General features: G+C 37.0%; 2 protein-coding genes across 4 annotated transcripts; both read left to right on the top strand.

Annotated features, from left to right (window-relative positions):
* Positions 1-15: 15 nt before the first annotated feature.
* On the top strand, positions 16-9,806 carry gpp (grappa). 2 transcript variants are annotated; one of them, XR_001099909.2, is made up of 12 exons: positions 16-793; positions 1,120-1,299; positions 1,401-1,727; positions 1,863-2,130; positions 2,206-2,890; positions 3,473-3,944; positions 4,063-4,677; positions 4,838-5,271; positions 5,366-5,602; positions 5,691-5,935; positions 6,523-6,687; positions 7,627-7,768. XR_001099909.2 is itself a non-coding variant. In XM_012359058.2 (11 exons), the coding sequence occupies exons 1-11, from the start codon at positions 716-718 to the stop codon at positions 8,067-8,069; spliced, it is 3,984 nt and encodes a 1,327-aa protein (XP_012214481.1). In that variant the 5' UTR covers positions 19-715; the 3' UTR covers positions 8,070-9,806. The 2 variants fall into 2 exon arrangements, 1 of the variants encoding a protein (XP_012214481.1); XM_012359058.2 differs by lacking the exon at positions 6,523-6,687 and having other exon boundaries at positions 19-793; positions 7,627-9,806.
* Positions 9,807-10,198: 392 nt separating this feature from the next.
* On the top strand, positions 10,199-15,746 carry LOC105667314 (A disintegrin and metalloproteinase with thrombospondin motifs adt-2-like). 2 transcript variants are annotated; one of them, XR_001099903.2, is made up of 7 exons: positions 10,199-10,735; positions 10,833-11,045; positions 11,177-11,907; positions 12,079-12,443; positions 12,506-13,127; positions 13,223-13,338; positions 13,420-15,746. XR_001099903.2 is itself a non-coding variant. In XM_012359033.2 (6 exons), exons 1-5 carry the CDS (start codon positions 10,613-10,615, stop codon positions 13,093-13,095), a joined length of 2,022 nt encoding a protein of 673 aa, XP_012214456.1. In that variant the 5' UTR covers positions 10,199-10,612; the 3' UTR covers positions 13,096-13,127; positions 13,223-15,746. The 2 variants fall into 2 exon arrangements, 1 of the variants encoding a protein (XP_012214456.1); XM_012359033.2 differs by having other exon boundaries at positions 13,223-15,746.
* Positions 15,747-15,779: the final 33 nt, after the last annotated feature.

Genomic DNA, 15,779 nt, shown 5'->3' with positions numbered 1-15,779 from the left:
GCGTGCGACACCCATGATTTGAATCGGATGTGCCGTCGAAAGAGCATGCACGGCAGACGGAAGAGGCATGACGCCATCTTCGCCATGTTTTGATGTCGTCATCCCCCCTCGAACGCTGTTTCGCCGTACAGCACAATAGCCCGTGTTTTTTAGCGAGTGTTTTTCTCTGGATGCACAACGCACGTTCCGGGTGGTTCCTAGTGGCTTGGCCGGTCGCGGATTCCCCAGCACCCTTCCGGTAGCTCGTCGATTGCATGTACACCGCGCGAGGCTGGATAACCCTCGTCCTCGTAGAAGGTTTGCAGTACGTGAGCGCACGGACGTTTTCATGTCCGAGGAAGTAGCCGCGGTGCGGGGGGGGTCCGCGAGCGTCGTCTACGCGGTGGTTGTATCGTAGTGCGAAACAGAGGAATCGATCGGATTGCTCGTCACCATCGTCAGTTAGCACTGCCTCGCCGTTGATTATCCCAATAGTTCGACTGACAGCATCTGACGACGTTACCATCAGCAGCGTGGTTACATCACGCCACCCTGAGAAGGCGAATCCAACGGATCCTTCGGATCCGATCGAAACGGATAGAGCGCCTTGCGTGCGTACGTACGTACGTACGTGTATACGTGCGTGCGTGCGTGCGTGCGTGTGCGCGTGCATTTTTTTTCCCCATCTTCGTTTCGGATACACGAAGAGGTGCGAGGAAAAGAATTTGCCAGTAAAATGGAGTTGCGTTTACACTCGCCAGCAGGAGCGGAACCAATTGTGTATCAATGGCCTCTCACCTCTGGATCAGGATCAGTTAGTAGATTTTTGAAATCAGAAAAAAAAAAAAATGATCATGACTACACACAGTGATCTGACGTGTAGTTGACAAAGTGAGAGTGGGATAGTGATAATCAACGAGTTCAATTATGACTAATTCTAACAATTATTTTTAATAATTATTTTCTAACAGAGAACTTTTATTCCAGCCAATTAGTCACATAATCTCATTTATGTTATCTCGAATATTGTAAAGCATATTTTTTTAAATAGTTTTTCAAGATTATTTCAATATCACATCTCTCTGTTGCGCTACGTTACGCTTATACTGAATATTACACGCATGTGTTTATGTATTATAGGATCGTTTGGATGGAGCATTGGATGTTATCGAAACTATGCGCTGGGTTTGCGAAGATTTGCCTGATCTGAAATTACCTTTAGAGAATAATATTTTTTCCGACTATAATCCGAAGAATTATGAAAGTATGAAAAGCTTATGTGACAAATTCAACAGAGCCATCGATAGTTTAGTACAATTGGTATGATTATCTTGATTATGCAATTATAGCGATATTTGGAGATGTGTACAGTGTAAGTTCAAGTATCGATTAAATTTTCTTGTGTTGATACGTGACTGTAGGAAAAAGGCACCAGTTTACCATCCCAGAGGCTAAATAAAAGACCTAGTAGAGGTTTACTTCGTCATATACTTCAACAAACTTATAATCAAGCTGTGGTTGAACCAGATAAGTTGAATCAATATGAGCCATTTTCACCAGAGGTCTACGGCGAAACGAGTTACGACCTTGTATGTCAGATGATCGATCAAGTACGTGTGACGGAGGACGATGTCTTTGTTGATTTAGGTTCCGGAGTTGGTCAAGTCGTTCTGCAAATGGCGGCGTTGACTTTATGCAAAATTTGTATTGGTGTAGAGAGGGCTGAGGTACCATCTACATATGCACAGGTACATTATATGAATAGTTAAATATATATTTATAGCTAAATTATTAGTTATAATCAATGAATATCATACTAATGGGTTTATTATTGTGTTGAATATTGTATTGCATTGTGAATAAATTAATTGTTGGCATTACAGAGCATGGAAATAAATTTTCGAAAATGGTTAAACTGGTACGGAAAACGATGCGGCGAATATCGTTTAATCAAGGGAGACTTTCTAGTGGACGAACATCGTGAAAGTATTACCGGAGCTACGATAGTGTTTGTTAATAATTTTGCGTTTGGTCCAACAGTCGATCATCAGTTGAAGGAACGATTTGCTGATTTACGCGATGGCGCTCGTATAGTATCCTCGAAGTCGTTCTGTCCGTTAAACTTTCGAATAACGGACAGAAATCTAAGTGGTAATGTATCAATACCTGTGCATTAAGAATTCCCGCGCTTTTCACCAATTTTAATTTTACGATATTATTGTCTAGATATCGGCACAATAATGCATGTCTCAGAAATGTCACCGTTAAAAGGCTCCGTTTCTTGGACTGGTAAGCCGGTGTCGTATTATTTGCACGTAATCGATCGAACTAAATTAGAACGTTACTTCCACCGCTTGAAGAACAATAAACAAGGTGGCTTAGATGAAAACTCTGATTCTGTGATAAGTAACACTGCCAGCAATAGTAGTAAGGTTTCTAATAGGAATGACAGAGCTGACAGAGCCAAGAGAGACCTTTCGAGGCAATTAGACAGTCCGAACAATTCGGAGCAGCAAGGAACGAATAGCGATTCTGATCTCGATGATACCACCATCAAGAGTCGTCGACAGTCGAACAAAATTCGGCGGAAGTTCAATAGAAAAACTACGAATGGCATTACGAGGGCCCCGGCCAGAGGTAGACAGAGAGGAAGGGGTGTCAAGAGAGCCAAGCCGAAAAAGGCGATCAATATATCTGGTCTCGACTTGTTGCACAGTCAAACTTTGCTTAGCACGTCACCTCAAGCTCTTGGGAAGAAGCCTCCACCTGCTCCTGGTTGTGTAGATCAACAACTGTCTTCGCTGTCGCTTTCTTTGCAGTCGCATTCCACCTCGGTGCACGAGGAACTCAGTATACCACCCGCTCCGTCCGCAACTCCTTACGCTCTACAAATACTCCTGGACTTGTACAGGTATCTCCAACATTTGTCTAGTACACCTGTCTCTCGATTTACGAAGAGAGACACACCGACTTTTCACGCGGTTTTTTGTCGCGCAATAAAAATCGTATCTAAATATTACAGATATTTAGGTTGTGAAAATTTTTGTTTAACATTTTTTTTTATTAGTATTAGCGCGAGAAATATAATAAAAGTGCGGGAAAATTTATTTCAGTTTTACTCTTTGTCACTGGTGGATTCTAAAACATCAATTTTTTTCTCTTTCCAATTGATACGAAATTATCATCTTCGTCACTCGAAATATTTTGCACTTTTCTTTCAGGTTTATTATCGGATTTGAACTTTGTTTTCTTCGAAGATTTATTGTCTAATTTATGCGTGATTAAATTCTTGTAAATTTCGCGGTATCGACTGCAACAGTTTTTTCAGTCTTGTAAAAATTTCAAAGTACGTTTAACATTTGGGTCGATATCTAGTATTGTATTTTCTAATTTTGTATTCCAGTAATTATATTTTCTAATTTTGTGGCCAATTGCAAAGTCTTATCAATGCTTTGTGTATTATGGAAACAAAAACATATTTTTAAAATTTCAGGGACCAATTCATGCTTATGTTAGAATCAATGAGAATGCCGACTTACAAAGTATCCGTCAATACGGATATCGCGAAAGAAAGGGAAAGGAACTCCAAGCTCCAGTCGAGAGCGGCGCAATTGGAGAAGCAGATCAAAGTCTTGATAGACGATAGCGTAGCTCTCTTAAAAGCTAGAATGACTGAATTAGGTATCAATGCTACGTCGCCGGGTGATCTATTAGCGAAAGCCAAAGAGATAGTTCTGAGACACAAACAGCTGCAGGCTAAAGCGAGCAAGTTGCAAGCGCAAGTGGCGTCTATGGAAACTGAACAGAGCAGATTGGTGGCGCTCAGACATCAAGAGTTGCAGGAGAAATATAACGGACACGCGAACGCAAACGGCATGACAAATCCACCTCAATCGCTCACTCAGGATTACATATTGAAAGAAATTTCCGCCACCTTGTCTCAGCGTAAACGATTACATTCTCAAGTGTGTATTTTATTTAATATTTTCCATTCCGCTTTCTTGTTTTGCACGCGGATGTACACACACATAGGTACGCGTATTTATTTCTTTTGAAACTGATTGTACCCGCTTTATGTAACAGGTTTCGAAATTGGAACACGAGTTAAACGTGTTGGAGAGAACGAGCAACGAAAAGCAGGTAGTAGCCGCCATTGCTCAGCAACAGAGAGACGCGATAGGAAGCAAGCACTCGCAAAACTTACACCAACAGCCGGGTAGTAAGAACGGAGCATCGCGAAAAAGTAGGGAAGGCCGCTCGAGGTCGCAGGAATGGCCCGACGTTCCGGATATAGGCAAGATACAAGAGAATAATCCGGAAATATTGGCGCAAAAGATTTTGGAAACGGGAAGGCAAATAGAGGCGGGTCGCATTCCGAGCAGACAGAGCGCGAATAGCAATAGTAATTCCCGAACCAGACTGTCGCAGGCGTCCCTTAGCTTCTCCACCACATCATCCTCCATTTCGTCCACGCAATCGCAGATGACCAATAAGGACGCGTCGAGTAGAACTCAGGAGCCGCCGAGGGTCGCGAATTTTGAGGACAGACTGAAAAGCATCATCACGAGTGTGCTGAACGAGGATCAGCAAAACAGGAATAAGCAACAGCAGATGCAGTTGCAATTACAAAACCAGTCGGAATCCGAGAGAAAACGCATTCCGTTGCCGCAGAATGTTTCCACCCCGGATTACACTCAGGTAAACGACCGACTGATCGAAGATGATGCTCATCTTTCGTTAAACATGTATCTTTTTTTTTTTAGTTTTTACAAACGCGTTCCGCGCGTAATTCCGCGCGTAATTCCGCGCGCAATTCCGCGCGCGACAATTTCGGAAATATCAATATTCGATTTTGTAGGTTTCACCCGCGAAGCTAGCGCTTCGCCGTCATCTCTCGCAAGAACGCCTCTCGTCGTCTCATTTGACATCGTCCGACAGATCGGCAGTCGATTCCAGACAATCACTGAGTCACGACAATCGGCTTGTGGCGAGCGGCAGCGGGTTGCTCGGCACGAGAACGATTGGCGATCTCGTGAGCGGGGAAATAGAGAGAACGCTCGAGATATCCAATCAGTCTATAATAAACGCCGCCGTTGATATCAGCACGATGATGAGACCCGAAACTGTGTACTCGCCTATCAGTAGGCCGGCGAGTGCCGAAGGTGACGCGGGTCTGTCGACTTTGGCGCATGTGGCTAGTTACGCGCCCACTTCTTCGGGAGCCTCCACCTCCACACCGACGACTAGCTCAAGATCATCTGTGCTCTTCACTCCGGTTACGCAATCACAAAGGTATTTATTTCTCGACCTTGTCGTGGTTTTTTTTTTTTCCCCCAGTGAAACTTATCGAATAAGACTTGGAATGCAGACGAGTTGTTTCCTTCAGGTATACACCGGTTCAACTGCCGCGAGCGGATATCAAACCTTATCACGAGTCCTATTTCTCGGATCCTTCTCAGTCGCTCACGCAGCCCCATCCGGCGACACCGCCTCTGCATTCGTCTCAGAGCGCGTCAAACGGGGAATTGTTACCCGTAGAGGGGCTCGCGGCGTCATTGCACGCTCGAATACTGAATAATCACAATAATAACGGCAAAACCGAGTCGACGCTTTCCAGCAGAAGGTAGCGAAACGATTTGAGCGTAGCGTCGAACATCGTCCGATTGATATCGACCTGCTTTGAGCGTAATGTCTCTGTTGTTTTCTCGTAGATTTCAGCCGTATCCGCGATACACTACAAACAGTAATAGTAGCGGCGGCGCAACAACAAGCGGCACTGCGATCTGTCAATCGCAACCGACGATGTCGGTGAAAACGGAAGCGGTTGTGTCGTCGGTGAGCACTAGCGGAGCGCCGCTGAGTCCTCTCGTGGAACCGCATTCCAATACATCGACGCCGCTAGTCGACGAACCACAAATGACAACGCAGAGGCAGCGAAGCGCTGTGGGGGACGACGGTAAGTGGAATGACTTACGACTTTTGAGATTTTCTGATATGACTAGTTTGAATATTAGTATAAAACATATGCTTTGGAATGAATCTGTATTCTAATTGAATATGCTTCCGTACAGTAGCTAGAAGATTTATCGTAATACGTGAAGCGAGCTGTTAAATGCTGATGAGATATACTTCTAGATGTGCGAATTGAGACAAATATATTTGCAATCAATTATAAATACAATTAAATGCTCATGAAAATTTCAATGTGTTGTAACGACGTCTCAATCGTTAGTTTGATTTGGTTTTCAAAAAATATTTTTTTATGCATTTGTCTTATTATTTTATTATCAACTTTGCGTAATGAAAGACAGAATGGTCGACTGTCGACTAAAAAAAAAAAAAAAAAAAAACTAAAATCTTCATGCTATACAATGCTGAACGCCACTTTGCTTAGATCTTTCTAGATATCGTTGCAATTACAACGATAGTTTTCTATGCATCTCTCCACGTATTTACACGCACTAATGGTTTAGCTTATCTTACGGAGCTGGTACCTGACTTTTATTTATATTTATTTTTATTATTGTTTGCTGTATTTGTTAGATGCACTGTAGCTGTTTGTCGGTTAGTTCTGTCTGTCACATACTCAATCTCAAAATCCCTGAGGCTTGTTTTATTAGAGATTGAGACACACACACACAGATATCAGAAGGAGAAATGACAAAAAAATACGGCTGCCTGTGGGTTGGTTCGTCGGTACGCTCGCCGGTGAGTTGTTCCACGGGGGTCAAAATTCATTTTGCTATTCGATTCTATAGCCATCTCGTAAATTGCATAGCGTATTTTAGAGTCTTCGTTGCTTGATAAAAACGCGCGCACGAGCGGCGCATTTCAATTCCGTCAATGAAGAGACATGAAAGGCAATAATTTGTAATAATTCGAAAGTTTCCATGAAAATAAGTCAGACTTGCAAGGATTCTATTTCATGGATGGACTATTTGTACATAGACGCATGTTGAATGAAACTTGAAGAAAATGTATTTCCGTTGCTGAACTACTCTTACTGCATGTTGCATGAAAAGTTTTATCTTCTCTATTTTACTACAATGCCACATGTTTCACTTTCAACGTATCGATTTCTTTTTAATCAGCTAGTAAAACGAAACATCTATTAATATTAGTATATTTTAATCTATATCCGTTTCAGCATGATACGATCCACATTTGCAGTGATGTAGTAATGTCGCGGCTGACAAATTTAATTTGCTTCTCGAGATTTAGGAGTATATCATTCTTATCACTTTTGCAATTTCAGTGTTAAAACTGATTTTTATATCCACGTGCACTTTATCAGAATATTTAAGTAGAAATATATCAAGCATTTTAGCACCTTGCTTTATTAATACACATTTCTATTGTGTCTATTGCTTGTCATTAGATTATATATATATGCAGACTTTTTTTATATTTGAATTTCGGCAATTCTCCATTAGATATATAATAAGATACATATGTACTTCATGTTTCTTATTTAGCAAAAGAATGACAAAAATGATTAATAACGATAGATATAACAATAAAAAGTAATCCTGAATTTTATTATACTCGTATCGCGTTGATGGCTTATTTTTATGAAAATTTTACGTCGCTTGCGTAGTGATTAATCGTAGTGTAAATTGCAGTGGCTAATTGAGATTTATTTTGCAGATGGAGAAGCTGATTGGCAAGATCGCATTAGCTCAGGGTTTGATCGTTTGGTCGCATTTGCTTCTACAGAATTGGATAAACGTAGACGATCAACGGAAGGTGTGAACACAAGCCCTGACAGTGGATTAGGTTCAGATAGCGCGGTAACGGGACCGCCACCCGTAGTTCCTTCACCCGACGAAGCTTTAGGACCACCGAGAACACCCTCCCCGACTAGTCCCCGTCCTGCGAATCCATCCAGCAATAATCCTTCGAGCGGCACATCCTCCTCGGTACCTCTGAAATATCAACGACAGTCAGATCCCGAACGACATCACTTTAAGAAGAAGTTCTTTCATCGCGATTGGAATAATTCCGCAAGTACTAGCAAGTTTCGTCCGAAAGGCAAAGATTGGGATTGGAATCATTCCGGGCAGTGGCCTCCGAATGACGAACAGTCCTAATTGTAATAATTTTTTATAATTGAAAAACTCGAAAATGATAAAAAAAAAAAATAATTTTCCTTGCTTTCTGTGAGAGATGAAGGCGCTCGTTTTAATTTCACACTTATTATTATATTATTAATTAGATTTGTTTTTGTTTTGTTATTTATAATAATACTCTTGCGTAATATATTTAATTATTAGCATATTTAATCGTGGAACACAATAACATACAGTTCACAATATGCACGCGAAAGAGGTATTTTGTATAATTTCCAAACTTAACGAAAACAAGAAAAGCAGAGTGCGCCTATGTGAGTGCTTGAACTTGAAATCGATACTGACAAATGCTTGTGGTTCACGTAGCATAAAATTTGTATTATAATGAATGTAGTTACAAGACTATAATTAATAAGATAGCTAACGGATTCATGGATTCAAGTCTGTACGCTTAAGGTTGTAAAACTGTTAACATTTATGCATATTGAGAGGAATTTACAGATCTTGAAAGAAAATTATCAAACATTGTCATTGACATAGCACTTTAATTTATTATTATGATTTTTTTAAATCAGATTTTCGCGAGGCTTTATGAATAATTATTAAAAATTCGGTCTCCTCCGATATGATTATACAACATTGTTGGGATTGGTACACCATGTCTGTGTATAATAGATTCAAAGGTTTCGTAATCTACGCCTATATATATATAGTATGTATACACACACACACACAACACAACACACACAAACACATACTCACACGCGCGCGCGCGCACACACACTCAAATGCATATACATACATGAAATGGTTATTGCACATTGAACACATTAGGGAAATATGTTATAGAAACTGACCTTGTATTATAATGGGTGTACGTATGTGTGTATGTATATATGTTGTATGTATGATCGTACGTACTACAGGCGTAATTACAGTGGACCGATCGGAACAATTGGCATTCGAGGAAAGAGAGAGGAAAAAGCAAGCCAGCAAAACCTCTGTGTGTTCGTAGCAAATATTTGCTGCAAATTTTATATGCGGCTATATCTTCCACCGTCTCTGGAAGATGTATACCTAAGTGTTCACTCTGTGGCTCATAGAGTTATGGCAACGGACCGCGAAAAAAAAAAAATAGTCACTCAAAATACATTTTGTGTATTTTGAGGCGGGAAGTTGAAAGCGAATTTGTTTTCGGTACGTATCTATATACATCGTTGTACAATTGTATGCGAAATATCCAAAGAATTGCAGTTGCGAGTCAGTTTACAAAGTTTTAAGTGATGCACCCGTATTGGGCATCGCAACATGGTTTTTGGTGCTGCGAGATGAATTCAGTACATCAAGTAAACATCAAGTAAACATCAATTAGTAGTATTTCAAGTCGATGCTTTATAAAAGCGATTTTTTTGTGTGTATAAAGGTCCTTTCTTATGTTGCCGCTGCGTTATTCTGACCATATATATGTATATGTGTATGCATATATACACACATATACATATATGGTTCCGTACATATATAATCATATAGATATGATCATATATGTATAAAATATTATCACGTTAGACTGTGAAAAATTAGTTATCGTATTATTTAATATATCCCTTATACGTCAATATACATTTATAGTTATAACAAGTATTTGCCAACTAAATACACTGCCGAATCTTCTATCGATTAATTTTATTATTGATCACAACTATTATTTATTGTTTTTATTGAAATATTTTAATACTATTACTATTTGTAACAAGTAAAGAGTATTTCTCTTTTAATTCTACCTTCCCGCACTTGACAGTTTTCTAATTTAAATAACATGAATGAATAATTTGTTTTCGAATAATTAGGGTAATTGTCGTTTTCTTCTCTACCAAGATAAATTTATGCAGCACGGTTTATCGATATGTAGTGAGTGATGGATTTTGTTACCGGTCGTAATTTTGGAATTCAAAAAAAATCAAATTGTTATAAATTAAAATCGAGTGTTTGCGACTGTTATCGATACATATTGGCGATAAATTGTTTTTTTTCCAAATTCCCAGCCCTTTGCAAATATTTAAATTTAGGATTTAAAATCAAGATGTACATATATGTAACATATAATACAATAGGTGTCACGAAGCTATAGATATTCTTAAGCAGAAATGTCAATACGTGTTTGATACGCGACTTTCAAAGACTTCACGTTCATGTGAGTTTTATAAAGTGTGTGTATACATATTAATTAAATATTTAAAAAGACGTTAATTAAATTTTTTTAAGTATTTGAATATAATCAATATAGTTAATATAATCAATATAGTTAATATAGTCAAATATAAAATTCAGAATCATGTGCGCAAAAACGAAAACACATAAAAATTACATGTAGCATTGAAAATTTATAAATTAGGTATCACACGATACGAAGAATATTCCAAAACACAGAGGCCAGTAAGTGATTCGTACGCCGATCTTTAAGACGTTAGACACCTAAAAGTTTTACAATTTACGTATATATACAGAAAATATACACAGGAACATTAAATATATTTCTGCAAGTATTTAACATTGAAGCGCACAAAATGCATATGCTTTTCATGTTGAAATTGACGTTAGTTATTTTTTTAAATGAAGCGTACGCATATGCCATGCAATATACCGAAATAACATTGCTGCCGGCATGGAACCCGTCAGGCGCAACAAAGGTAAGTGCATTTTACTGTAGTGTTTTATTTCTTGCTCAATATATACAGCATTATTCGAGAATTATTAGGCCTTTTTTAATTGTCATTTAATTGGCAGGTACCATTAACTTTGAAAGTTTTCGGCAAATTGATTCAGTTGAACTTACGTAGAAACGACAAGATTGTAGCATCTGAGTTTGAAATCTGGAAACATAATACAAAAGGCGTCACAGAAAAGTTGTCGCAATTAAACACACCGGATCCCTGCTATTACCTTCACAAGGATCAAATCAGCTCCGCGGCCATAAACTTTTGTCATAAGAACGGATTGGTCAGTGGTATTATGTGAAGGACAAATTAATTTAATATTTTATGTTTTAATTTCTGGTCTTCGCTTTTGTTTCTTTTTCTTTGCAAGTATGCGATGAAAAAAACAAATTTATTATTTTATTTTGGAGGTAGGAAGGACTCGTTATTCTGCAAAACGCTAGATTGGAGATTATGCCTTTGCAAGACAATCTCGCGTCGTCCTTAATGGGCCATCCTTACGTTAAGAAAGAAGCTAATGTCTCATTTGGCATACCTCATGTGATTACCCGAACACTGCTAAAACATCCTGCTGATTCGGATTTTTTTTGTATGAGTAATCTTAAACGGAAGCGGCGTCATGTGGAAAATACCGAAAAAAACTTGACCATAGAACTGGCTGTATTTGTCGACAAAACTGCACGTGAATTGTTATTTCCTTTTCTGGACAAAGATGATGAAAAAGTACGTAACTTGATACTTGCGTACATAAATGGTATCCAAGCAGTGTTCCATCATCCGAGTTTCGGTGTTCCTATCGATATCTCATTGATATACTTAGAAATCATGGAAACGCAGCCGTCGGATCTGCCAAATGGCGGTGATGCTTACATGCTTCTGATAACGTTTTGCAAATACATGATTATTCGCAATCTTTCGGACGACAATCCACGTCATTGGGACATTGGTCTTTATGTAACCGGAATAGATCTTTATAGAGACGTAGGAGACCAACGGACTTACGAATTTACGGGACTGGCTTACAGAGGAGGAGTATGCAATAATTGGTCCTGCGCGATGGTAGAGTTCGGTGTAAAGTCTGACCATCTGCTTACAACTGCGGGTTTTCATTCGATTTATGCGGCTGCTCATGAGATCGGTCATGTGTAAGTTTACAAGTATTCTGTATTAGTTAAGTATAAATATTTTTTTATGTATTACTTTTATATTATTCGCAAAGAAAGTGAAAAAGGAAAGAAACTATTGTGATTGATTTGATTTATTAATTGTTTATATTTTAGTAAGTATTAAAAATCGATAATTTAACTGTTTAAAAGCTTAGGAATGCGGCACGATTCGGATAACAATACGTGTTCTCATAATAAGTACATAATGGCACCTACACAAGGTCTTCGAGAACAGACGACTTGGTCCGAGTGCAGCCGTGAGAAAGCGAAAAAACTTTGGCGGACGAAACCTTGTCTTTTAAATTACTCAAAATCACAAAATATTTCAACGTCTGCGCTTGACCACTTGCGGTATCATGATTTACCCGGAAGAGCATGGACCGCTAAAATGCAATGCGAATTACTTTTGAAAGACAAGGAAGCGAGCGTAGTTACGCTGCATGATGTGTGCGAGTCTTTACAGTGCGATGTACCTCGCAGTAAAGAGTTCTTTTTCGCGGGACCGGCGCTAGATGGTACGTTTTTTTCGGTTAATCAATTTTTTTAGTGTTTAATTAAACTAATTTAATTTTTTTAGGAACATATTGCGCGCCCAACAAAGAATGTCGTGGCGGAGAATGCGTGCCCGTTCGCGAATTGCCAGTCGTTTCAAACTTTAGTTTGGGTAGATGGACTGAGTGGAAAGAAGCTTCTTGTAAAAGCGCTTGCTTAGAGAATTCCAAAGGTGTAATAATAAGACGACGATTATGCGAGAAGCAAAATTACAGCGCGGCGGATTGCGAAGGGCCACATTACGATGTAGTTCTGTGTAATGATTCGAAACTCTGCACAGTAAAACGCCAAGCGATCAATGAGTTTATTACTGATAAATGCAATTTCTTCAAAAAATATTTATACAAATATGACGCCAACTTGATAGGAACGCAGATGCCTCATGTTGAAGATTCGCCGTGGGAAGCATGCGCTATATTCTGCCGTCGAGACAACGTTACTTTTTATTACACACCACGAACGGCATTAATCGCGATTGACATCAACCCGTATCTTCCGGATGGAACGTGGTGCCACTTCAAAGATGGCCAAGATTATTTTTGTCGTAAGCATTATTGCCTACCGGAAAACTACCAATTCGAAGAAATATTGTCGAGAGATCATCGTCATGAATGATAACAGCCATTATGAAAATCTAGAGAAAATAGGTTAGTAAAATTCACGTATTAAATCTAAATCAGTTTGTCGAGTATTTAAATTCTGACTCAGACTGATTGCCTGTGTTTACTTCTATTTTGTGTAGCATCGATTTCTCGCACGATGAAAATGAAAGGATCAAGGATTATAATGTCAAATTATAGACGTTCGAAGCAAGTTATTACTTATTAAAAAAATATTATACAAAATGAATGAACCAATGTAAATTTATTATTTATTGTTTTAAATATTGTATTGCCATATCAATAAATATATTTTTGTAAAGATGAAATACTTTTACAGAACTGGGAAGTAATTTTTGAAAAATGGTTGAACTGGTGTGCAATATAATGTGGAGAATATTTAGTTTGGTGAAAAGTTTTAATGGAAAAACATCATGTTAGTGTTATTAGAGTTATGATAATGATTTATTTGGCTAGATCAATATGGTTACACAATTTACTGCGAGTTTATTTAATCTTAAGGAATAAGTTATTTATGACATCCAGCATAAAATTTATTTCTTTAATAATATCTTCGTATTTTGCTTCAAGCGTATAAATTCTTGTGTCCATTACGTTTAATGACATAATCTTCATAATAGTAGTTGTTGGAGTTGTAGTCAATGGAATATGTTTTAAGATGTTTATAATATTCTCGCTAATTCTCTATCTGTTGAAGCTATATCATATATTTATTATCTAAAAAATAAACAATAAAAAAACATAAAAAATATAGTTTTTTCGCATTTAAATGTGCTTTAATACATATTTGAAAACATGAAAAATTATATAAAATAAATTTATTTTAATTATCAGACGTAAATGTTTAAGAGGATGCTGAAATGACAGCCGAAATCCAACGCAAAAGCACCATCGTTTCGATAGAACTATAAATGAGAAATAGATGAAATTTATTATTTTTAAGCGAAAATTTTATTCAGTTTTTTATACTTTTTAAATACATTTTTTTATTGTATAAACAATTGAATAAAAATAGTAGATTGTTTGCTCAGTCTGTATCACAATCCATAAAGATTGTTTTTGCTTCTTGAAGATTCAAGTTTGGCCCCATTTAAAGGTCTTTTGAAGATAACGTAAGACTCATTTGAGAGTTGTTCAATGTGCTTTTTTGGATTCTTGTTAAAGAGGTTCTGGAAGTGCATGCGACATACAATATGACGTATGCACAACTAGCACATTAAATTACCTATTTATTCTTGTAACGGCTTCTTTTTCAGCTTACACTGTTACACTAAATAACATTTAACTAACATAATATTAATTAATATCTTGTGTTTAATATTAATGTAAATGCATATTTTGTTACAATAAATAATTAGTAACACACAAAAGAAGATAAATGAGAAAGAGAGAAAAATATATTTTACAATTCACAATAAATTACTACATCGGAAATTCGTATTTTTATTTAATATTAACGTTGTATAATAATTAAGTATATAGTATTAAATTAATTATTAGTTATTTTTACAGTCTCAGATTATTTGAGGTGTAGTAGCGCGCCAAGTCCTTTTGCATTAAATGTTTTTTTAATTTTTATTGGCGTCAATTTTTTAATAATTTAATATATCTTTTAATAATTTAATATATCTTTTGTATGAATAAAACTCATGTCGATGTTATCGAACAGATTGCCAACAACGTAATTGTTTGTCATGATATTCGACGCTTTGAAACATATATTGATTTTTTGCCTTAAGCACCTTCAACAAAAAAATTCTGAATTAGATGCATTACCTTGAATCGTGATCAGTAAAAGACTATTTGATCTAATTAATATCAATGAGCAACCGCTGTATTCAAGCAACATATTAATTGTACCACAAATTGCCGGAACCAATTTCGCTTCTCCGTATCAGCATCTCATTTCGTTTCTTATTTACAATATAATTTTTTACTTCCATCTGTCCTCTATTTATCAAGGTGACTAAGATAATTGTTCTCAGATAAATCATTTTGTGCCTATTATATTTGACCTTGATTTTTTATGCCTTGTATTTTAATTATTAATAAATTAACCACATACAAAATATTAAAAAATAAATGCAGAAAATATAAAAAATTATAATTAAATGTTTTTACAAATAAAATATGTTTCCAGAAGACCAAATATTTCACGGATAATTCTAAAAAATCATTCATTCTTGACAAAATCATTGATTCTAGATTTTATAATTGACGAAACTTGACAAAATAACAATGAGTCAATTGCACATGTTGCCGATATTCTTTTCTTTTTTTTTCGAATCACGTTCGAATTATGTAAGATAATGATTTTGTAAACATGGCAAAATTGATTAATTATGAGATTAAATAATACGCTACAAGTGATAAAGTGTTTTTTTTTTTTTATTTTTTATTTAAGTTTTATGTTTGTTTCTAATACTAATACTCATACTAATACTCATACTAATTTGCCGCATAAAAATGCATGAACAAGTTTTCGAAAGACTGGAGGGGCAAAACGCAATTCTCGAAAGCAATTATGCACTTGATTCTGTGTATTATAGCGATCGACAAGTGCGATGTAGATATCGATAGATAGTAGATAATCGATAATGAACAAAAAGCGGAATAATTGCCGAACTAATAACGGAAATATTTAATTTGAACATCTTGTGATCGACTTATTTAGTCAAC

This window comes from Linepithema humile, chromosome 1, assembly GCF_040581485.1.
Source record: "Linepithema humile isolate Giens D197 chromosome 1, Lhum_UNIL_v1.0, whole genome shotgun sequence".
Taxonomy (NCBI): Eukaryota; Metazoa; Arthropoda; class Insecta; order Hymenoptera; family Formicidae; genus Linepithema; species Linepithema humile.
Note: the sequence above shows the minus strand (reverse complement) of the source record. Positions and strands in the feature narration are given on the sequence as shown.

What these genes read in the sequence shown, in the direction of transcription:
- gpp (XM_012359058.2), top strand. Translation starts at nt 716, where the DNA reads ATGGAGTTGCGTTTACACTCGCCAGCAGGAGCGGAACCAATTGTGTAT. An exon ending in TACCATCTACATATGCACAG is followed by an intron (nt 1,728 to 1,862) that starts GTACATTATATG and finishes TTGGCATTACAG; the next exon opens with AGCATGGAAATAAATTTTCG. An exon ending in TCGACGCTTTCCAGCAGAAG is followed by an intron (nt 5,603 to 5,690) that starts GTAGCGAAACGA and finishes GTTTTCTCGTAG; the next exon opens with ATTTCAGCCGTATCCGCGAT.
- LOC105667314 (XM_012359033.2), top strand. Translation starts at nt 10,613, where the DNA reads ATGCATATGCTTTTCATGTTGAAATTGACGTTAGTTATTTTTTTAAAT. An exon ending in TTTGTCATAAGAACGGATTG is followed by an intron (nt 11,046 to 11,176) that starts GTCAGTGGTATT and finishes TTTTGGAGGTAG; the next exon opens with GAAGGACTCGTTATTCTGCA. An exon ending in CGCGGGACCGGCGCTAGATG is followed by an intron (nt 12,444 to 12,505) that starts GTACGTTTTTTT and finishes TAATTTTTTTAG; the next exon opens with GAACATATTGCGCGCCCAAC.